Raw genomic sequence first — 24,911 nt, 5'->3', positions numbered from 1 at the left:
ATCTCGAGACATGCTCAGTTAAGTAGTTTTTTCACAGCAGTTAGCTAACACTTCAAGCTCTAACAGTGCCCCTGAGCCATAAAGGAAATTTGCATGCAAGAAATGTTTTGAATCTATTACAACCTCAGCTCAGAGCTAAAGAGTTGCTATCCWTGTCTTTGTTGACTAACATGAAGTGAGATCTTACAAAAAGCTAGGCTGTGATCGACAGATGCCAAAGCTTAGGTTTCGATATGATTATATAATTCTTTCCTGCACAGCAGTTTAAGTCTGGGTTTGGAGCTTCAGAAAGACAGCAATCAATGGCTCTGTGCAAGAGTACACAAAATATATTACTCCTGGCAGTTGTCAAGGCAGAATTATTCAAAAAATTATCTGAAATGCATTTGATCATACACTGGATGGTTTAATAATTTATCTTATACCTCATCAGCAAAGGCTTGTGTTTACTTTGCAAGTGCCAAAAGAAGATGAAAGGCTGCCTCCATGGAAATACAAGATGCTTAGCTCAAAGTGGCTGTTTTTGCATTTCAGTTCGGTAATTTCCTTCCCCCACTCATTTTGATTAATAGTATGTAAGTTTAAATCCTAGAGTACCTTTTCCTTCACCATGGTCCTTTTTAATGAGAGCAATGCGCTTTATTAATAACATRTCTACCAGATGTTTCCGAGCGACCATGGCTCAAAGTAGTATAAATTATGTATTTGTGCAAAATTCTTTAGAAAAATATTTAGAGCAAATATTTTTCACGTAAAAAGAGAGTTTGGATTTAGTTTTAAATTCCCCTGAACTGTAACATGATGCTAATCTCTCCAGGTCTTGCAGCTACAGAAGTGTAATTTCTGAGCTCAGCCTAATAAACTGTTGGATTCTGACTAGTGAGTAAGTATGGTAAATATCACCAGTTGAGAAAATTTCATCTCAGAATATTACAGAAATGCTTGAGGATTTTCTTGAAGAGTAAATATAATACAAATATTTTATCTATAGGTACAAATAAGGGCCTTTTCAGAATTAATACTTCCATAAAATGAGAGCACAGGGAGTGGATCAGTCTAACTGAATCTCAGGTCTTTCCTTCTGTCCAGCTTTTTTTATGCCAGAGTTGCATAAACAAAACTGTATGCTACTATATACTTACTATATACTTAAATACCTTAAAACCAGTTTCTCAAACAGAACAGCCTACAGCAAGGCTTTTTGCCCATATGCAAACATTTCTATTATGTTTTTCACTAGCACAGCCGGTGTTATGATAGTTACATGACATAAAGAACTGATCCTATTCTAGAGAGGCCCTTCACTTAAGAAGGTAAGAGAGCGTAAGAATGTAGCTCTTCCTCTTTCCATTGGGAGTCTCGTCCTGTGTCTTACAGAGCTGCGGAACAGACTCCAAGGAAGAAGCGTCTACCTGCAGGTGTCTCTGATGGATTGTAATGGTTTTAAAAGCTGTTGTGCAGATTGCAGGGCAGACGAATGATTGCCAATTTCTAAAGAATATCTCAGACGTACTGTTTTTATGAGTGCATATTCTGTGGCAATAATGACTAAGATTTTGAAGGAAGTCTGTAATACTGCCCATGCAATTCCACAGACCAATGCCCATGCCCATGTATTGCAAGACAGAATCTGGTAGTAAACTAGAGAGTGATTCCTAGAAAACTTTATCGATCAGATGAATATATTAATTGATGACTTTCTTTGGAACAAACTATATGGCAGGCTTGTTTGAAGAGATTTACATTATCAAACAAATGCAGTATCATTTTAAGTAATAAACTGAAATACATCTTAAGGACTCATTTTAGTCTGCAAATAGTGATATTTTTGTCTATGTAAGAACATTTTAGTCTGRTATGCATTCATAAAGAATTCACATTTGCAAGGTAATAGGAGTAGTGTTTTGTATCAAAACCATAGTATGCATCTATAGGAATAATAACTTCTGGTTTAAAGAGTTTTATGATTTCTTATAGGAAGTGAGAGCTTTGTGCAAAGATTTCAGAAAATGTGACTGTCAGTATAAACAAATGTGGCAGAGTTCAAAATATAACATGGAAGGAAAACAAAAACATAGTGCAGTTGTGAGAATTGTATCTCCAACCCAGTTAAGCTTCCACATTAGAAAATATTGTAAGAGAAAATCTCATCTACAGAAAGAAATAAAAAATGGGTTTAGTGTTTGAGTATGATCATCCAACTTGCGGGAAATACCATGATAAACTAAAGAAGAAAATGATGTTCACAATTTTACAGAGGATGCRGTAAGCCATATGCATTGTAATATAGAGATTACTGAATGAACGATGACTGAGTTGATATATCCGCCTTGTGTAGTTTAGCACCACGCTGAGATACTAGTTTAGATACTGTGTGGAGTCTGACTTAACTTAGATGCAATGCCACTGGGGACAGTCTGACCATGGGGACAGTGAAGTCCAATCACCGCTAGAGCTTTACAAACCTGACTAAWATTTCTTTTATCATTCTGTCTTATTAGTATGCAGTGCTGCATGATRCGTAATGCAGTGCATAATGCAATGRTAGTTTAAGAAAACGGTATCATACCAAATGATAATATAGGCTATTCAAGATAACACTGTTAAATGCTGGAAAAATGGAAAACAGAAAAGAAAGGCCAGTGAAATTACTGCTGAGGACTACTGCACAGGGACATGAATGACTGCAAGAGAACACTAATGTGTTTAACTGTTTATATAGAAAATAATTCTCTCAGAATTTCTCACAAGTTGTTTGGGAGATTTTACTGCTTCTCCCTGGTTTTGCAGGGAGGAGTRTGTAGGAGCTCAGGCCAAGAGGAGGACCATGTAGGAGAAAGYGATAAGGACCTTTATAACGTACTAGCCTTTCTTCTCTGTTTTCTAATGAGTAACAACTAATCTTGTACAACTAAATAATCAGGACTTCCCAGTTTTGCTGATTATTGAATCTGTGTAGAAACATTTAATAAGCAGTGTAGTCAGCCAAATTTGGAGTCATGAATCAGTGAAAATTAAACATCAGAATAAATCAGTGTTAGGTGGTATTGATATTTTTACAGCCTTATCCATTCTTTTAAATCATCTTAGCCTTTAATATTAATATTCAAAAAAAAAACATACAAGAATTGCACATGACCATAAATTTTGTGTCTTAGATTGGTGGAGTTTTGTGAGACCTGCAAACAAAAGAATGCCTTTATAAATCTCAAAAAATGATATATTGCAAATGAGTTTTTGTTCATATATATAGTATCCTTAATAGGTGATACTCTGTGTTTTCAGTTTATTCTGCATTTAAAGGGTAATGAGCTTTGATATTTTTGGAATAAAATAGCCATGGCTAGTTATTAATATTTTTGATGCCTTARGAATTGATTGCAGTTAGTTACTTAACAGTAACCAGTTTGTCTTTGGTGAAGCTAACGTACTCTGCGTGAGATAGGCTGCAGTCMTGCCTTTCATGGCAAAGAACTGCACCCCAATTTGCTTACCTGTTATTTGTCATCTCTTTACCCAGTTGATAATCTTTTAGGTGCMGTACATGTAAGAAATCATCCTCCTTTCATACATCACAGTCCTCTCCACCTGTATAATTTGTAGTCTAAATCAACAATACCTCAGATGTTAGAACAGCACTTATGTCAGGCTGTCATTTGCCCCTTTGATGCTTACTTACCTAATCAGTAGTAATCATTATTTTCCTTCTGCAATTACTGTAATGGAACTGATTCCTGAAATGGAAAATGGAAGACAGCTATAGACAGTTTGGAGTGCGCTGTCACGCTTTCACAGGAGCAGGCACGTTTCATGGAACATTTACATTTCTTAAATTTGCCCAGAAATACAATTGGTGAAGGAGTAAAGCAGGCATGTGGTCTATATTTTTGTGTGACCCTGTTTCAGCTGTGTGGAAATACAAGATTTTCCAAACAGGTGCTTTTGGGGCTTTGCCCTGCTTGTGTTCTGCAGAGCGTGAAAGGTGAAAAGAAGAATGGATTCATCAAAATCCTTTTTTACATGGAAGGTTTCAAATCAGTTAAAAACCCGGTTGTGTTCATTTGAATTCCAGTTCCTAAGGGCGTATTGAAATAGAGGGAAGGAAAAAGAGAAATAAGGAATTGAAACATTGAATGTTACGATGCAAGATCATTAAATCATTGTTYATGCGTTCCTTATCACTTAATGCCTCTTGCAAATGTCATCAGATTATAGTTTAACTAGATACTCTTAAATATCCACAATGCTAGTGTGCRAACAAGGTTGCAAGAGAAAACCGTTTCTCTTTCCACTTGGATTTTAAGCTGAAATAGCAACTCAACATCTGTAACTGTGCTGCAGTTARGAGTCCTCGTTTTCTGGGGGATCTTGGTGCTCGCAATCAGGTTGAGCGTGGTAATGGCAGGCACAGCAGGCGACTCGGATTCAATATGCTGAGTGAGAAGGTGAGTGTTTTAGCACAGCTGCCTCCTGAGGGTCAGGGGAAAGACCCAGTGGAAGGATTTTCAAGCACCACTGCGCTGGCACACCCGGAGACGGTGATTGACTGTGGAAGAGCCCTGCTGTGCAGAGGGGGGTTGTCTTGTGGTCCCCTTTATCTCTAGCTAGACCTTGCTTTTGGAGAAACRAAAATGGAGAACGGAGAGTAGTGAGACAGCAGCAAAACAAATAAATAAATAAATAGTCCTGAAACAATTCTCTCTGATGTCATTGAGGTCTGGAGATTTTTTTTTCTGTTGCTAACAGCTTCATTGATTTGGCAGCTAATTTCGTTAGAAAGATTGACTCTGTATGGCATCAGTAGGAATTCTGTATGAAAATCAGATGACCTGAGGATGATGCAGGGTAGGCTGAATTGTCGTTTACCTTAAAAAGAGATGTTATTTTGAACTGCAAKACTAAGGAGAGATTTCAGTTATGTTTGATAGGTGCAATAGCACAGTTTCAGTCTTACTATCTGCATTTCTTCACAGGAGTTCAGACATGCACCACAGAACAGCTCAAACTGGAAAGCRCACCCATCTGCTGAGATCCCAGTGAAAACACCATTCAGCTCTAGGATGGCTTTGCAACTCCTGTGGCCACAAGAAGGACTGAAGATACTGTCTGTCAGCCTGGCTTTACTGGCAGTTCTTGTTACGTTTTACTATGGAGGGATGTAAACAGAACCACGAACTGAAAGAAGCTTTTATGAAAACAATAAAATTACTATTTAAAGTCTTCAAAAGAAACACTTTTACCTACAACTCTCTTTTTTTTAAAAAAAAAAAAAAAAAGGATGATAAAAGTTGGGGAATGGTTTGTACTCATCCTGTGCCTTTCCTGTCATTCACAGCTCTAGGGATACCTCTCTGCCAGTAGATGAAAACTTTGTTTGGTCTATCGAAGAAAAAAGTTAGTCATATCTTTCTTCTTCCTTCCTTTTCTGAAATGATGCAATGTTTTCGTATCTGCTTTTGCAGGTAAAAACATATGCAARAAGTTATTAAGGATAAGGATGCATAGGTTATTATGCATATGAAGTTATTAAGGAATCTTTCCATTGAGTACTGCTGGTAATTTTTTATAGGCAGAACATTTAAAACTTCCTTAAAGATTTTGCTTAATACAGTGTGATGGTTTGATATGTGGCTTTTTACATTAGAATCAAATATTAAATACAAAGACTGCTGGGCCATTGAAGTCTGTCATTTGTTGCTATTGATTTTACTGTTGTATCTAAAAGAATTTTTGGCCTGCCATCTTGCTCTGTCAACTTCAGAATGAGTTACTAGGCTTTATTAATGCAACAAAAAATAATTTTTGCATAGAAATAGTTTGAAAGGTATTGKTTTTTTATCACTGTTTGGGAAGGTGGAAGTCTAGTGGTAAAATCCTGCTGAAAGGTGGATTTAATTAATTCTCTTTGGACCTTATATAATGCCCAGAGAGCCAAATATGAATCTTCTATTAGCTGTACATTGGATCAGACTATAAGAAAATACTGCAGTGTTTGTGGGAAGTTATATTTTACACACTGCATAGTTCTCCTTACCTTCTGCAGCCACTTATGATATGGCAGGATCTCCATGCCTCTCGAGATTGTGCAGCTGACCCTCCAACGTTGTTCACCTGCTCGTTCCCTGTCACCTTGCTGGATCTTTATCCAAACTTCTACTTTAAAAGTCATTTTAAAATCTTAATGGCAGAGACTGTCTTTTTTAGTACAGTTTTTTGTGTAGTACTCAGTGCAGACTCTGTTGAGCTCCCTACATGGCTCTACAGTGCAGAGAAATACTCCCCTGGGAAGGTTTCTTTGTACTTTACAAGGTGAAGATTCCCAACAGTTACAGACAGCTAATCCGGACGCTCCACCACAGTGCTTTCAGTCCAGGCTGTAGATTATAAAAACAAATGTAACCTTCTTCAGGAAATTGGGTATGTAATGACTAAAAATACTGTATTTCGTGTTTCAGCCACTGAAGGTCATGAACCAAGACTCAAAATGCTGGAGATTTTTAAAAGGAAAAAAAGAAAAAAAAAACACTGTCTCTTGATTTGCTTTTGTTTGTCTTTGCAGCCTTTTCTGTAAAACCAAGAATATGTAAGAGCCAGTAACTTAGATTTTTAACAGATTGGAAATTCTCAAAAAAAATTGCCTCTTGACTCCAGGAGCTGAAGTGTTCAGGAAAGCTCCACATATTTTTCAGGAAAACTGTGAGCTGACAAAATTATTAAATCTCAGCGAAATTTTTACATTTGATGGGAATAAACTGTGCAATTATGTTCTATGCCTCTAGCAGTCTTGCTGTCAGCCTCTCTAGCTTATCTTATCATAAAAATTACAGACTCATTGCATCAACTGTTACAGAGGTTTACGAAGCTTGTGATTTAGATTCTATGCATCATTGGCTTTAATGGGACTGACTTATTTTCTCAGAAATAATGCAATTTATAGAAAGAAGGTGAAGATTTGTCTGTAAATCTACTTATGCAGTATATTCTTAATCTGAGCTTTCTACTGATATGTGGAAAGTGATTGTTATCAAGTATTTTATCATCATCTTTTAGATTTTGAGAAGGCTTTTTAACACTTTATATCATACAGAAATAGAACATTCTTCATTTTTGTCCATTTATCTATGGCTGAAGCTTTAAAAGCCACTGAACTGAACAAATTAATTCTGATCAAACAGCTCACCTGAACCTTCAGGCAAAATGCCAACTGTGTGCTGCTTGAAGATACTGTTGAAGGCCACTGGGAAACTTCARTGAGCAAAGAATGAAGTAGCTCTGTCTACTGTGTGGGGCAGGTTGACTTGAACACGTTTGATATGTGATTTTTTGCTCCCATTTGGCTGTGTAAATGTGTCTGRTGGTGTTTTTAATTTTTACAACAGTGTTGCATTTGAGACTTTGCTCCACAAAGTGTTGTCTCTCTATAAGCCATCAGAGTGGGAGACAAATCCGATGCACACTAATTTAATGAGGACATTGCAGAAGTTTCCCCACAGTCAGCAGCACACCGCTCTTATGCATGCATAAACACACCAGAGAGTGTGTCTAGCTAATAAACAATCTACATTCAATGCTTTTTTTTTTTTTTTTTTTTTTAGCAGGGGAGAACCTAATTTCCTTGTGTTCCTTGTGATACCAAGAAAATCTCATTTTTTTTCTTAAACATCTGTGGTAGCTCTGAGTCTTCTTTAGCTGTTTTCAGTGAGGAATCTTGCAAACCGCAAAACTTGAATAGCAAAGTCCTGTGTATGCATGATTTTAGATGCTGGGGAGGGTTGTTATTTAATCTTCTTGTTAATGATATTAATAGTATCCTTGTTTAGAAAAAGAGTATAAATTAAAAATTGTCTTTGTATGTAAGGCTTGTCCTGWAAAGAAGGGAGGAGGAAGTACCTTTTGAGGAGAGTTCGTCCACCTCTGTCACATCATTGCCTGCACATTTCTGAACATCTGACAGCTTCTGTTAATTTAGTTTCACTCCCCAGTTCAACTTCCCATATGGAAAACTGGAGTGATTTTTGAATAACAGCAAGTAATATCTGAAGTGGCAGCAACTGGCAACTCTGACACTGAGCCTGGCTGCGGCCATTACCCAGAATCCGTCCGCTCTTCTTGAGAAGCAATTACAATTTCACAGGTTGGAATTAAAATTCCCTGCAGTATGCAATGGAGTAACTGAGACTGTCAGAGTGATTTCAAGCTGCTAATCTCTCGCTGCTCTGAGTGAAAATAGAGCCCCTCTTACCCATGCRCAGGTCTGACAGCTTAAAAACTCCAGACTTCCAGTACATTTAAATACATATGGAGAGTGGCTTGATCTGTTCACACGGAAGATATCTATAAAGATGTTACGTCTATGAACATTTGTTAATAACAAGCCTGTATTTTTTAACTTGATGATGAGCGTAGCTTCAGAGACTAAGACAAAAGAAGTCTCAGGCAAGAGTTCTGAGAATTTGGAGGGATGAGTAGGCATGTGCCAGTTTGCGTGAGGTTCCTGTAAAATCTTTATTTAGTAGTATTGAACATACAGTTATCTTTTGCCAGAAAAATGGCTTGCAAGTTTCCTGAATCTTGTTTTTAAATATTGTGTCCAAGTTGTATTATGAGTGCGCTTGGTTTTACTGTACAGATAAAAACAAAGGACATTTAGAAATCTCTGAATTGAAAGAAATACCAATAGGAAAGCTGCAGAGCAGATTCAAACTAGGAGACAGAGCCCACGGAGTTAGAGGTCAGCTTCAAAACACCATTAGCCTTGTCTGGAGACAGGTTTCACCCACTATATAATTAAAATTAGAATGATTGCTGGAAAATGTGTTTGTACAGATATCAATGTCTTTTTTTAGTTACATATTTCATTTATGCAGGCTCATACTTAACACTGAAATGAATCCTTTTTTTCTTAAAAGTAAATGAAGACACTTTACTACCTGGTAGAATGGAGAAGAATTATGAATAGTTCTATTTTAATTTTAAAGAAGCCTAACAGAAAATACTTACTTAACATACAGTCGAGTCTCTGCACCTGCTTGCATTGCCATGTCTGTCACTTAGCTCCCGTGTGGGAAGCTGTGGTTTTGGTTTTGGACCATTAATGCTGAGCTCATAGGACTGTGTTGTGGCAAGTTGAATGTTCGAAAAGTCATGAAAATGGCTGTATTCTAGTCAAAATCCTAATCAAACTGATGGCAGAGAAGATCCTCAACTCTCTTTATTTCTCCTTTCTGAACCTTTCCCTTGTGTCTTTTTACCATGTGCACATCAAATTCTCTCCATTCTCTCACACAGATTCTTTTCTCATTCTCAATTCTCTTCTCATTCAGATTCTCAAGATCTCCTTTATTCATGTCAGGAACTGTAAGAACAACTCTATAATGTTTTTAGGTAAACTGTGTGTGATCCTCTTAGGAAAGGAAAGTAAGAAGTAGGAAGGTAAGGATATRTGGTCCAGTGATTAAGATGTTTTGATGATCAAAGAGCATAAGATACTCCTGTGCAACAGTATAAGAGCTGTATTACCACCTAAAATAGATCATTCAGGTCTGTCTTGTGCATCCTCCTTTTTCTCCACCAGCAATCATTAATTGCTCCCCCTGTATTATAACTCTGAGTGAACTGCACTTTGTATATACCACTTGAAAAATCCAGAATGATTAAGTTACATGCACTAGGGCAGACTGAAGTGCAGTAATGTAGACTGAAATGAGCAGTAGACTGAAATGTACAGGTGGAGGTAATCCCCCCAAAACCAGCAGCAAATGCAGCTTCATACATCTCTTCTTGTCATATGGCTTAGTCTTGTATTCACAGCTGAATTTTTTCATGAAATTTTAGTTATGAACATGCTCATTCCAGGTGTTAGAATCCCCCCTGTGCAGAGTGCTAATATTTTTTTTTAAATAATATTTTTAAAAGATTGACTATTTGTGTTTAAGTATAAGAAGGTATTAYTTAGTAGCAGAATCACCAGAAAAATACATCAGCAACGTAGAAGGAAACTAAAGGTTGCCCACTGACAATCTGAAGCTCTTCTTTGCAGGTTCTACTTCATTTTTCTCCATACTTAATCTGCATTCCTAGGGTGTCTTTCTCCCTGGCAAAACATAACCAGAYCAAGAAGGTGGAAATCTGTGTTTTTTGGTGATAGTGGTTTTGGGTTTTTTCCCCCAGGATGGAGGAGAAGCRATTTGTGTGAATCATGCTCCACAAATGGAGAAAGGATAACATTCGGGTATCTACTTGACAGTTTCTGTTTTCTTGGAAACTGTTTAGCGATGATAACTATTCCTCTTGTAAATAGTGTTAATGTGTTATTTTGTAGAGTATGATCTTGGATGTTTTGCTGAATTTTGGTTGTAGGTAACTGAATAAAATCGCATGCTGGTGACCAGAGAGGGATTCAGACTGGTGCCTGCAACTTGCATGTTTCAAATGTTCCATCTGTCACTGAGTGTGTGAACAGGCTGGTTGCGCTCAACCAGACATGTCTACTCCCTTTCTGGATGATGATGGTGTGGACTGGTGTATAAAATGTTAGCTGGCGAAGAGTTAGAGAGTAGAGGAAAAGTTTGGGGATGATACAACACACAAAGAAAGGGACCGTAATTTTTTAGCATACTGCGTGAGTTGAGGGGTCAAGGAAATGCMTGTGATGAAATCCTGACACCATGGGAAATGATATCAGGATAGTTAGAATCTCATTATAGTAAAACATAAAGAATAAAACTATTTTATGGTGCTTGGAATATTCTACTGAGCAGGCACCCTTTTCACGTGCTCTGGGGGTTACTGTGGTACATTAGACCAGTTCATTTCACCATGCTAGCTACTTCGCACTAGTATCCCAAGGGGATAAAAGAACAGTCCATCTCTTCTAGACTTTACCTGTGATCCAGGCACATGCAGGGTTTTATGAAGGAGGGCACTTCAGCTAGTTACTGCCCATCCCCCTGTTAGGTCAAATGCTTGTATTTGTTATTGCAGAGTAGGTAAGCAAAAGGAGTAAACTAACCTACCAAGGAACTTCCTTGGCCCAGTGGCATTCAGTAAATAATATATACTATTTAATGACTGCAGACTTGGGCTATTTGTTGAGGGGGTTTTCTGAGCACCTCCATTCCGTTTCCTCCCTGAGAGTCTGCCTTCTCTTATCCTTTCTTCCAGTGGAAGCTGCTTTACCCAAGCTATCAGCACCTCGTTTGATTTTATGGTTGATAACCATAAAATTGTCTTCAAAATGAATTGTCTTCAAAATTTGTCTTCAAAAGATACACATTAGTCTGAGCAAGGTGTCTACTTCCCTGAAACCAAAAATGCTGCTTCTCCCATGGAGCTGATTTGCCAGAAGTATCAGTGCTTGGAAGCTCAGTCTCACGTGTTGCAGTGTCTCTGCTCTAACTGTGTAGTGTCTGGTTGCTRTAGTCTTTGGGCTATATCAGAAACTCCTGTTTGCTAATAAGCAGTTGTAAAACGCCTCTTCTGTTGTACTGTGTCCTTTTCAATACTGCAAACTCTAGAATTAAATAATTCAAAGCAAGAGATAAAATGCATCATTGATGTCAGTTGATCATATTAAATTTGATATCCACTAGTGGCTTTATGAGCTGTAAAAGTCAACATCTAACAATTATTAACTACAGGATCTCTCTACTAGAAATTATAAAGGGCCATGCATGACATGGTCTGCAGAGTATTGCTATGAGACAGCAGAAGGAAACAAGTGAGCCAGTTACTGAGTCAACCACACAGACAACCAGTAACAAAGAGAAGGATGTTCTTTCTCAAGGGACAGCTTAATCTCCAAGTATTACAGTAATATTAGGGAAATAAAAAAGACAGATAGCAGCTTGGTTATGCTGCAGCAGCCTTAATTTGCTTTTGTCCTGCTTGGATTATTTTGTAGACAGAGAGGGCAAGCTGAATGATAGTCTCCAGGAGAAAGATAAAACAGAACCTAACAGTGGTTAGCAGCTTTAGCTCTGTGAGAAATAAATTACTTGGTACAGGGTTGAACCTCCTGCAGTTCCCGATCTCCTCCCTGTTCAGCTCCAAAAACCCAGACCTCTTAAGTCTCTTACTTATTTTTTCTGTAATCATATGTTCTTGTTGCTGAAAACTTTGTACTTTACCTGACTCTGAAATAATAACAAACAGAATCATTTACTCTTTTTTTTTAATGTCAAGATTTTCTGTGTTTTGTTGCATGCCTTCTGAACCTGAATCAAACAGGATTCCACTTGTAAGGTGAAGTGATAGATTTTTATATTGCTTAAAACTTAAACCAAAAGTGTTAAGTGTGTTTGTGGACTAGTGCTAAAGGGATCAAGAATATCAAGCCTAGCTGTCAGTCAGTTTGCTATGTTTACTCTCTAAGTCTACAGATTTGGGTGTTTGCATACTGAAAATTGTTGAAGTTAACTGATCTAATTCCACTGAGAACTTTTCCAGTTATTATCAGTTTATAGTGGCACATTAAAATCAGACACACAGATATTTTCATAGCCTGCCCCTGTGTAAATCTGCAGGGAAAAACAGAATCAGTATAGAATTACCACTGCAGGAATATTATAAATTGCTTTCACCATCAAGRAACCTCTTCCATGAAACTACTGCTTCATAAGAGGAAAAAGAAACAATAGGCACCAAAGAAGGAGAAGTTTTTAAATTTTGTAAAAAAAGCAGGTATCTTGTGCCTTTATATTTAAATTTATGAAAAAATGTAGTAAATTGTTTTTTCTTGGTTCAGTAAAATTTGTTCTAGAACAGCTGTTAGTTGTGTTCCACTGTGAATTGAGCATTTGGATTAACTAGTTAAATCAAAAAGAAAAATCATTATCAAGCCTAACTTTRTAGGTTTTGATCCATTAGAGAAGAGTGTAAGAAGTCCTCTCTTTCTCTGCTTAGTAGCAGCAGGAGTCTGCAACTCTAGAAGTGAATGAGCCTTAGGTTATGTGTATGCCAAATCACAGCAGAATTTCCATGGCCAGACTCTTGTCTGATGCATTTCTTTCCGTATTTTTTTGAAAGACATTTACTTTTGTATTCTACAGAAGTGTTGTATGCTTGGATATTGTGTAATGASGTTGGAAGCTGTTGTGGGTGCATTCTGTAAAAATCCAGCATTACCTTTACAGCTTTCTGAATTGCAGCAGGGAGAACAGCCTTCCACATCAAAGTCGTTGTCGTAAGAGGGTTCAATAGTGTATTTCCTGTTCTTGTTGCATACAGTGTTGCAGAAAGTGAGTCATCAGCATATAAATACTTTCTTGGTCTCAGTACATTTGATTTTTCTGTGTTGATTAGCTGCCCATTTCATTTCTCTTTCCACACTTATTGACTCATCTAACTAAGAATAATTGAATTGGGTAGCTGCCAGTCATATTTCATATTTGTGCAAATGTAGGAAAGGCCAGGCTACTCATAAATACTATCTCATCAGTCAGGCAATCCATAGGACTTTTTGAAATTTTAATGATTTGCATTCATAGCAGTAGCTCAAGCAGAAGATCAAGAGTAGTTTCAGTCTGGTCATAGAATGCAGTCTAGTCCCTTGGACAGTCTTGTTCTCTGGTCCTGTACAATTGACATATCATAATAGTGTGCTTGGGAGCAAGAAAAGAAGGAGCTGAAAGTCCACTCCTTCRGAAGAAAATTTTTGTGGAGGGAGCATGTTTTTCTCTGTTGTCTTGAAATGTTCAGCAGTCTGGTCCAAATTCAGTTGACAGGTAGAATTGACAAGGTCTCTGAGCTTAAAAAAAAATGACAGTGTACTGACTGAGCTGAATTTCCAATTGTTGAAATTCAATTATCTAGACATGCTAGTCATGCTTCAGGCAGTAAAAGCAAGCTGGTGTGATGGTGAAAGACAGGCACAACACTTTCCTCCTCTTGGGCACTTCAGAGTTAGATGGTAAGTAAAAGTTTTATCCTTGYGAAGAATAGATGTTATAGATGGCTCTTTCCATACATTGTATTTGTCAATATGAGACAAGCTTTAAATAGTGCAAAGACCCAAGACAAGGAAGAATTTTAAATAAACAACCTTGTTCTGTCTTCCAATATGATCTTAAAGTAAGCTACATTTAAAGAAAATGAAAATACCAATTATACTGTCTTTGCTCTTTTTTCTTCTTTTTAATAATTCTTTTTTCTCAATTCTTGGCAGATGAAACAAGTTTCAAAATACAATAGCTGCTGCTCATCTGGTCCTCTTATGAAAACAAATTTGGGGCCACAGTAGTTTCCGTAGGCTGTTTCTGTAGGCTAGTTTGCCAGAAACTAGAATCAAARTGACAAGCTCCAGGAGTGACAGCCACAGCAGCCCAAACTGATTTAAACTGAGGCTGCTGCCTTTGCTGCTACTACCTCCTTATATCCACAGCTCTTGCTTGCAAGAGCAGTAGTGCTGCCTGGAGAGACAGCTCAGGGAGCTCATGTGGTTGAATACAGTTTTCTGAGGGGATTCAATKTGAGCTGGATTGGGTTGCTGAACTGGCTCACTATGCTGTTGCGTGAGCACTATTGCAAAGAAGGGCTGATGCACATTGGCTTAAGCTACCAGAGAACTACACCTTCAGCCAAAGGCAAGGACCTCATGAGTCTTACAAGCTGAACTGCATCTCCTTAGTAGGACTTTGGAAAGGTCCTTACTCTACCCCTTTACTTCAGTTAGACAGTTGCAGTAGCATGCTGTGGCTATAAAGTCAAATACATGACTGAAAACAGCACTGTTGAGCAGAGCCATAAAGTTATTGGAAGACCTCAGCACACAACAGAGCTGTGGGTCACCCYCATAGTGCAGCCAATGTGTTGCTGAACTAGAGGGTTTGACAGTACTCAAGTGGTCTGTCCTGATCAGCTCAGGGTTAGTAGGTCATAAAGGACATTTAAAGCTACCATGGCCCTGTCTCTTCACTAGACTAGAAATTCTCCATTTTGAGTCTCTAGAGGTACAGTACATAGTAAGACTTTTTTTTTCCCCCTCCAAAAGCAGACTTGAAGCAGAACTTGCTGTTGCCTCCCAGGAGGTCCTGTTTTTGTGAGTAGAGCAGCCTTCATATTTCAGGACTCCCAATCTGTCTTTTTTTTTTTCAGCTGTAGAATCCACTTGAAAAAAACAACTGGCATGTGAGTGGGTGGTTTTGGTTGGTTGTGGTTTGGGGGGATTCCTTTCTTTTGTTGCATTACTTTCCTTATGCACATGCTGCTAAATTTTTATTTTTTAAGGAAGTACAAAGGAGGAAAATGTAAGTAAGTTCTGCGTCATTGCAGTTTGCCTTGTGCTTAGATCTGGTCAGAGCCAGCTAAATTCTGGGCGCTCAGCAATGTCAGCAAACATAAAGCAGATACCTAGAAAAGGACTTGAAACTTTATAGTTAAATAAAGACTTTGTTATAAACTCCTGCTTTGAGGACTTTCAGTATGACACATAGAAAAAATGTTAACTTCCATTAAAGAGGAAATTTGTTACCAAAAACTCAGTGGGACATTTCAAGGGGTACATTCCAAAAGTTTCTATCATGTATTTGATGAAAACATCTTTTAAAAAAATTAGTGTAAAGGAGGAAATGCTGTACTTGCACTGGGATGATATTAAAAGCAAATTAAGGTTCTGGGATCAATTTAGGAAAACAATGACATTTAGTGAAAGCTCAGAAGAAATGTATGAGAATAGAAATGGTCTTAGCTAGGCCTTCTGGCCACTGTTCCCAGAGTATTGTAGAAAGCAAGTGACTATAAATTTAATCTGTGAATTATCAGATAAAAGCAGTTTATCAACATTATTCTTGACTGTGTATTGTGGGCATCCTGCTGTTTTTCTAATGCTATGTTTTTCTAAGTATTACCCACAGATTAATTTAAATTTGTTTTAGAGTGTGCCTGTGTGAGTATATACATTGTCTGCGTATGTACTACAGTACATTTGTGTCTTCACCCCTTCATTCTGTAGTGACTTGAGAAGGCTTGCATCAGCTTAGGAGAATAAGATGTAAGAAGCAAGATTATATCTTATTCCAAGGCTCTGAAATTCAGGCATTTTAATTTCTTGGAAGGGATGTACAGGGACTGAGACAGCTGCCTCCCCTGTGCCCAGGCCTAATCGCGAGACAAATGGGTCTGTTGTTTCTGTGGGGTGTAAATACTGTGGGTCCTGGCCGGTCGGGATTGCGTGCAGTGAGTGGTTGCTTAAAGAACTTGGATCAGATACATGTAGAAGATTTTGAAGGTAAGGAGTTGGTAATGATAAGACTTGTGAACTCTCTGACCATGTTTTAATGGCGAAGAAAAAACACAAGGCACTGATCTTCTGTAAACTTGCTCACTCTGAGTTCAAAATATGCCAAGGGGTTGAGTTTCTGCTAAAAGGCTTTATGCCAGGTAAGGTATTGTTTTTTCCTCCGTGGCCAACCTAAAATCCTAACAATGCCGTAAGCTTTCTATCGTTTCCTTTAGCAAATTGTACCGAAAGCAGTTATGTAAGTCCTGATGCAATGCACGTGTGTTGTAAGTGATCGGTAGCATACAGGTGTGGGATTAGTGAGCGTACAAGCGCAGCCAGAGRCGGCTCAGCTTTGGAGTAAGCAGGCAGATGTGCGCAGAACCACCTCGAGTCTCTGGGAAGTCAACATCTTTATTTGCAGATGTGATAACAGAAACAGAAAATCATAAAAATTAAACTTGAAGCACAGTCAAATGTAAAGCCATATGATTTACTCCGTACATCAGGAAGAGAAAGGACTTCTGGCACGATCTAGAACCAGGAGTTTRGGGTATGGCTTATTCACTGAGGAGGCAGATACTGTCAGCAGTGGGTATTGCTATAGAGCTGACAAGCTTTCAAAGCTGTCTTGCAGGGCTTTGGATGAGATGGGGTCCGGGGAGTTTGGGGCAGTGATGTTCTGGCTCTAGTAACGTGTGTGGTGTTAGGCTGTGAGACTGAATAAGACAGGGGTGGACGGAGCGTGTGTTCAGAGTCTGTGGATGGGATTGTGTGAAGCTGGGCTGTGAAAGTTTTACAAGGAGCTTCAAAAGTTAGGAAAACCTGGGCCTAACATGAGGGTGACATTTTTCCATAACCGCTCTTAGGCTGGAAAAAGAGCACTTTCTTTTTCTTCCCCCTCCAATTCTATCTACTGTAGTGGGCATTTTACGGATACCTGGGGCCATTATTGGCTTTTATATTGCAAACAATGAAAGATCACTTAYAAACAAACTGCTTGTTATGCCAATTGTTTGGTGTCTGTATAAAAGAAAAGTTGGACAGATTTTAGTGAATTGTCAGTCTGCMCTTAGCATGGGACTCTCTAGACAGCAGTTGCTCCTAGAGATCAGTGTTAGAATGTGACTATTTTAAAGAAAGATTGGAGTAGGCTTGTTTAATTCTGATGTTGCAAATGGATKTAAGGGCCTTCTTCCCTCTTATCTTGAAGCTGGATTTATCTAATGCAAGGTTCTTACAAATGACAACATTCCTGCAGTACTGAGGCATCACTTGAACTCCATGCAAAGTTAATTTTTTTTGAAATATTAATTTATTCATATATATTTATGATACATCTACRGACTTCATATTGCTTCTGCCCACCAGGCAATGAGGGCATGTTGTGGTCATTTTTCTTTTGCATGTACTCATTGGAATATAGGAATCTTTCTAAGGCATGTTAAAACCCTTGCATTTCCCTGCCTTTCTTTTTTTTTTNTTTAATGAAAGGCAAAATCCTCCTCTACCGTATTATTTTATCACTTCTTTTTTTTTGTTTCAATTTATAAGCTCACTGCTGTCAGTCTTTTTTTAAAGGTGGGGGTTTTTAGCTTTTTTAATGCTTTGGAGGTAGGAGAAAAACAATAATGTAAGAGAATGATTTTCATTCCATTAACATTGATTCACTTGGCTCATAAGAACAGCTTATTTGATTGTTTACTTGGAAAGAATGAATATCAACACATAAATAATCAGCTAAGAACTAGATTTCCAGAAGGAAGAATTTTCCTACTCGGTTTACTGTTATTTCAAAGCAATATCTTTTTAAGCTGGTCTAGCTCACAGCCTTATGATGGTCACATTACTTTCCCTTAGGAGTAAACACTGACAAAAGTGTCTGCTTAGTCTCCAAACCAGAGAGCAGTTGTGGCCTCAGGTACTCAACTTGCTATAGAAAAAAGCCTTCCGTAGCTCTTATAGCTGTGGGTACTGAATGTAGTGTACCTGGGGACTTCCATGCTAACTTTTAAGTTATACTAGGAACTCTTCTTCAGAAAGACACAGAAAAGCAATTTACTAAACAAGCCTCCTGAAAGTGCTTTTTCAGACAGTCTTTCACCTAGCTATAGTAGTCAGACCTGAAATGCTTTAGCTGGAAGAATCTAACCGTATCATATACTCTCTGAACTCGTTTTTCCCTTTCTTTCACTCTTACAAAGACATGTAACCTAACAGTACAACAGGGTCAACCCTTCCTTCAGATCCCATTGCACYGCGACGCTCAGGCCTCCTTTTGGAAAACCCTCTCGGGCTAATATATTGCAGCGACACTTTTCAGGGTTTGCAAAACCTAATGTATTTAGCTTGTTAACAGCATCCCACAAAACCTCGAGTCCYGGGGACAATTTCTGTCCTTCACAGCTCGTGGGATTTCATAATAACTCGACAGCAGTGAGAGGTCTGTCTGAGACGAAGGCCCATGCCTCTAGCCTGACCTGGTTCCACAKGTCATCTGTGCCATTATCAGCTTCAGCAGTGTGGCTTGACTTTAAAGTTTATAATGGGAAGTGTGTTACTTTTATTGTGCCTAAGTCATCAGATGCTTTTATCAGGCACTTTGGCTGCTCCAGATTACAAGCATATTTATGGGCTACGTGTCTTTATTTCTGTATGGCTTATTTCTATATGACGGTTTCGTAACACTGAAAGTAGATGAAGAAGAAGCAGGCTCATTTTCCTCAAACTGCTGATGGGAGAAAATCAAGCTCAAAGTTCATGCCATTATAAAAGACTGCTGTGACCTGGAGATGAACCGCTTAAATTTCCAAGATTAAAAGAATTAGCTGTCCACAACAGACACTTTCTTTCCGCTTGCCTGTACAGCGTCTGGCAGATTGTGATGCTCATCCCTGTCAGGAGACTTTGGATGCTACACAGTAACGCTTTTCAGTAAATACAAATAACCAGTCATCATAAACAGACTTCCAGTATTTACAGTAGTAGTGCCTAAATCCTCCCTCCAGGCACTGAACTTTTATGCCTGTAATGAGACAAGAGGTGCAAGAATGAAGTAACGTAAAGGGTAAGAAATCRGAGATGGCAACTGTGAGGGAGGCAAGGTTTAAAAACAGTTCCAACCCACTAAACGCTTTGAATGCACTCCGGGAGGCTGGGGGTGAGGTGGAGCTGTTGGCTCTATAAAGTACTTGAATTGAATTGCTAGTTTTTGAATCGCCAGAGCTTTGCTAGCCTTACAGTTACGGACTGTTTCCTACCAGGCTGAGTTAAATACAAAAGCAACTTTAATTTTGTAATAAGGATTGCATGTGATTGTTAAAAAATCCTGTTCAGTTGTTTTTGCTTAAGGGGGAAATATTGGTCCTATCTGCTGTTCTGGTAGTTGTTATTGGCTAGAATCACTTGTTCAAATGTTTTTTGGATGTAGCTCAGGACAGACTTCCCTGGGGATGACTGAACTGAACAGAGATTTTGTAGGTGGAGAGTTGTCTGAGACACCAGTAAACCAATTGTTTAATGGTAGAATGAAATCACACCAGCAGCATTGTGCTGGAACTCTCTGTGAGTATATTTTTAGTTTATAATTTAATTATAATTTTAGAAAAATCTGGCCGAAGCCTTCAGCTTGCTCGGTGGCGCAGCAGAGGCTGAGATACACAGAGGCAATCGGTATGATACTTTTTTAATGTGTTTTGAACTTCCTGTTCATTTACATCTGACATTACAAAGCATGAATGTAAAACACAGGTCATGACTGTAACAAATCTGCACCTATCTGCCCCTTTGCAAGTAAAGAGGTCAAGAATCAGGCTCTGGCATCCTTCCTCCCTGAGAATTGTCAACAGCCTGGCAGAATAGAAATGCCCGCCCTTATTCCACAATAATATAGGGCCTCATTCACATTTAGCTTCATCTATTTTGGAAAACAAAATACCTTGTGACATTCTTCAGTGGTCTTGATAGACAAATAAATAAAAGATTTAATGGAGCCTGACAAGTGGGACGCTGGCAATGAGGGTGACCCTGAGGACTGGGCTATGTAAATGAGGCAGAAGTTGGGATATTTTCAGAGCTCCATAAGGGACAAGGAAGAGGTCTTTCATCCACCCAAGTTTCTGAGGCTCTGAGGAGAAAAACTACACCACATAGCACTTAGCACAGGGAACTGCTTCTCATGAGTGTTTTGAAGCGGTATGTGTGCATCCTATAGTCTGGCCTCATTCCATCAAATACATTCCTCTGAATTGGACACTAGATGGTAACGCTTTTTAGTATGTCAGACAGTTATGAATTATGATAAACGTGCAAATTGTGTATTGTCTCAATACGCTGTACAGAGCCAACAGGCTGCACATGGCTAAAAATATACTGATTAAAGGTCTCCAAAAGTAATGAGCGCTGATGCAATATACCACAGTGAGTCACTGAGAGCTGTGCTGTCAATTAGATGTGGATTAAGAACCGATGCAATTTTAAACAGATCCCTTATGACCTTACTGGAAAGCCCCTGGGGGCTTTGTGGCAGTGCCTCTTACAAACTCTCTGTGACAGATCTGTTTTTGACTTTTGTTCTCTCTCCCCTTTTCTCTTTTTCTTTTTTGTTTTTATAGAAAACCAAATTTCAAAGTAACAGCCTAACTTATGATGAATATCCCGTATAGTATGTAGCCCAGGACTTCTCTCCTTGTTCCATCTGCTAACCTATCTTCCACGTCTGGATGCTGRAAGGAAGAGGGGGGATCAGGCAGTGTGTGCCAAAAGAATAAGTGATTGTGGTAATAAGCATTTTCAAGGAGTTRGAAAAAGAATCCTTTTCCTCACCGTTTTCAAAGCATTTCTGCCTTTGTGCTAGCCTGACATTATTATTTGTGTGTGTATACACATATATGTGCACATGGCTGTATTAAGCGCGGTGTTATATGTAAAGAGGATAATTCTTCATGTCAACACAGCAAGAAAAGCTTAGAAACACTTTGTCAACATGCATAAACCATTAGACTATCCACAACCAATGTCTTTGAGGTCATCTTGTGTAGCCAGAATGAATTTCACTTTAGCAGTGCAGATGGATACTAGGAAACCTAGCAGATGTATTGTAGCTAATCAGACAGAGGCTCAGCAGGGTAACTGAAATCTCTGCTAGAATTCATATCCCTTCATGGAGTTTAATTAAAGAGCTTTCTCTGCATCCTTTTGTTTTATCTGTTGCCAGTTTTTTGTCTCCTATTGTGGCAGTTCCTTCAAATAACCATCAATTTGCTGTGATAATCTAATGAGGAGAACGAGCAGCACTGTTTAATTATGTAAAACTGATAATGAGCTTTGGCTGCCGAAGAGTTAAGGAGCTGCTGCCGGCCACTGGAATACAGGAGAGCCAGTGCCAAATGAGCCCCGGGAACTGTGGCACTTCAGACTTCACTGCTGAGCAGCAGTAACTGGCTTGAGCAAGCAGCAGGCCAGCTGTGCTTCCTTCAGGGAGAGAGAACTGAATTACTGAGCAGCCTCTTGACAGCGGGAAGCAGAACAGGCATAGGGGCAACCACCTCGCGCGTAAAAAGCCCTCGGCTCTTTTGGTGGAATGCTGAAACCCTCCGTGTTTCCCTAAAAAGGGGGGTTGAAAATTTCAAAAAAAAAAAAAAAAAAAAAAAAGGCAGTCAAAAGAAAGATCTCTTGTCCTACAGAAGCAGAGCACCTTTGGCACAGGACTCCATGCCCGAGCCTCACGGCAGAAGTTGCATTTTGGGCAAACCAGGTGTCATGTGGTGCCATTTGGCTGGAGGAGGCAGCAGGAGACCCTGGGGGGTGGTGGTCTGGCTGCTGGGGACATAGGAGCCAAGGTTCAGATAAGAAGTGTTCACGTGCTCTATCCAGGAGCAGTGGATTCAAGTTAATCAAGAGCTAACCCCTCTAAAAGGTAAAAATTTTCAATTTTTAGACTTTGGGAGAGGTAGTTTTTTTTTTGTTTGTTTGTTTGTTTTTTTTCAAATAAGAGGTAAAATCTTGTGCAACCTCTATTTTTCATCCAAACTATTTAGTCATTGCAGTTGTTGTTGTTTTCCCTTTTCTGTTTTYAGCTATGATCATGCTGAAGTTAGCAAGGGGCAGGGAACTTTGGAAAACAGAAACAGCGGTGGAGCAGCAGAGGAGAAATTGCTGGAAGCCCTGTTTCTTAAAGCAGAAAACCAAGTCTCCAGTATTCAGTTTTACGTCGATGTAACTGGCTTCCACGTACATAGCATCCTAATTAATCATAGCCCTGGYGAACTCCCCAGGTGTATAGTGCCCACAGGGACCTACAAACCTGATCTCCCTACAGAGCCATTTGCCTGGAAGGTATGTGATGCAGCTATATTATATTTGGCAACAACACACCTGGGAGCAAGGATGTCTGCTAGGGCAAGGAGCCACGGCAGGGCCTGCATTTCCATTCTCCACCTGGCCACAGCACTGTCRGGGAAGAGGCCATGAGAAGAGGGCCAATGCGGTAGAGATAAGCCAGAGTGAAACTTGCACAGAACTGTGAAGGATACAACTTCTGACACTACTGTACCAAAAAAACCCACAGAGTGGGCACAACTGTATGAAGAACACTATTCTTACCAGAATATGAGTGGTTTGTATGCAAGAAAGACTGGAATGGGAAGGGGCAATACTGGGCTGATACAAATCACAGTGTTGCCTGTATCGCAGCATTCATCCTACAGTGCACTATGCTGTGTATTAGTGTAGGACTATGACTGCATTATTCAGGCAAAGCTTTTTCTTTGCCTTAGTCATTTAATTTGGCCAGCTCCTCTATTTGCATGCTRTTTGCCCAATTTCTCATAAAGAACGTGAGAAGAAGTGGTGCAGTCTTCTTCCCTTCCTTTGCTTATCCCCTGCACCTCTCCTCTCCTTCCTCTGCCCAAGAGCAGGTTACTGACCTGCTTTCCTTCATGGCCCCTCCATGTGTCACTGTGTCTCTACTCTTGTATTTCATGTTACTCCCTACCCTTATSCTTCTCCTTGGCAATTTTCTTTGGTTCTTTCTAGTCCCAAGAAGAAATACATGAGTGTCTCACCCCTTAAAAGTAAGCACTTTTAAATAGACTCAAGCGTTCAAGCTACTACCCATTTTCCTTTCTCTTCTTTAAAGTTTAAATTAAAATGTAAACTGATTGAAAATACCTCTTACAACTTCGATATAGAATTCCTCTTCCCCATTTTCATTTGGGACAATGTTCAGTCCATCTTTTTCTTTGAATCTGTGATTTGTAGCCCCATCTCAGATGAGCGTTTGGTCCTCAGGTGCTGAAGGCAGCCAGTGCTGTTCAGCAGGATGAGCCATGTGCCACAGAGATCCCGTGGCACTGGCTCTTCTGTATGCCAGAGGCTGGCAACAGCAACTCCTTATCTCCTCTATGGCCAAATGTCATTATAATTTTTATGTAAAGAGTGCCATGCCCCTTCCTTGTTAGGATGTGAATCTGAATTATCTCCACCTCTTTTAGCCTCACTCTGTGACATTGCTTTCCAGTTATAACCCACTCTTCTAGTTTCATTCTGCATACCATCTATATAAATATGTAAATAAATTTTCTCTCTACTCAGACCACAATAGCTTTGCTGTTATAACTTTAACAGTAGTTATCTTATGGATAAGTCACTGTACCCATCTTGTCCTAAATCTGACAGATACAGCCTACCCAGCCGCAGTGCTCCTGYGAAGATATCATCCCAACATGTCAATTTAACCATGTCAGCCTGCGTTCTTCATGCTTTCCCATTGCCTTTCTCAACAAACTTAWGCTACTTCTTTAAGGCGTTTTTTGGCCTGTCGTCTCCCTACCCATCATCACCTCCTCAGTATTAAAGAGCCAGTTTCCATGTGTAATGATCTAATGGTACTAATATGGCAAAATTGTCACCTTCCTCCCAGTGAAATAAGTGATCCAGAAAAAAGCAGAATTGCTGGTATCTTTATGCCCACACTCAGCTCACCCACACTCAGCAAGATCACATCTCTTTGTGGTCCTACCTGCCACAGCCAATGCTGACGTCTGAGGACATGACTTTGAATAACAGCACCTTCGGGACACCTCTAACTGGGCTGTGTGTTGGGAGAGATGTCTGTGAGCACCTCCAGATATAGCTAGCAGGGTTGATGTCTCAGCAGCAGATGCCTCGCTACWCTGATGGAAAGGATAGCGTGAGCTTACCTTCACCCATTTCAGCACAGATTCCTTCAGTTGTCTCAGRTGGTTTTTTTGGTGGCTGAACCCCCATGAGGCTGGATTTGCACTGAGGCAGCCTGGAGGGTGCCAAGACCAGCTGGGGCTGCTCGGGGGGCACCAGCTGTTAGCAGTGGGGTGGTAGCAAGCAGCTGCAGGGTGTGCTGCCTTCAGCCCTCACAGCTGCTCACGGTGCAGACACGTAGCCACAGAATCACTGCACCCGGGAAAATGTTGGCCTTTCCTTTTGCAGACTCAGGAAAATACAGCCTTCTTGCTGGCTGAAATAAAATCCTCTGTTGTCCATGGAATTTTGGCTAGTGTGGCACTGGGATGAACTTCAAAGTGGATTCGCATCGGAACTGCTAGAGACTGTTAGTTTTTGCTTGATTTTGATACAAAACGTAAAAATCACCCCAGCTAGCTGGTAGTGTTTGTGATGAGCAAATCTTYTGGTGAAATGAGATCCTTTCCAGTTTCTA

At 39.5% G+C, this 24,911-nt stretch overlaps 1 protein-coding gene across 3 annotated transcripts in view; it reads left to right on the top strand.

The window, feature by feature from the left end:
• CDKAL1 (CDKAL1 threonylcarbamoyladenosine tRNA methylthiotransferase) overlaps positions 1-5,231 on the top strand; it is a 414,554-nt gene extending 409,323 nt beyond the window's left edge. For all 3 annotated transcript variants that reach the window (XM_085310031.1, XM_085310029.1, XM_085310030.1), the window contains one exon: positions 4,974-5,231. In XM_085310031.1, coding sequence (XP_085166157.1) covers positions 4,974-5,162 — 189 coding nt within the window. In that variant the 3' untranslated portion in view covers positions 5,163-5,231. The remainder of the gene's footprint in view (positions 1-4,973) is intronic.
• The last annotated feature ends 19,680 nt before the right edge of the window (positions 5,232-24,911 follow it).

The sequence above is a fragment of the Rhea americana genome, unplaced genomic scaffold, assembly GCF_003343005.1.
Source record: "Rhea americana isolate MKP2758 unplaced genomic scaffold, rheAme1 scaffold_31, whole genome shotgun sequence".
NCBI lineage: Eukaryota > Metazoa > Chordata > Aves > Rheiformes > Rheidae > Rhea > Rhea americana.
Note: the sequence above shows the minus strand (reverse complement) of the source record. Positions and strands in the feature narration are given on the sequence as shown.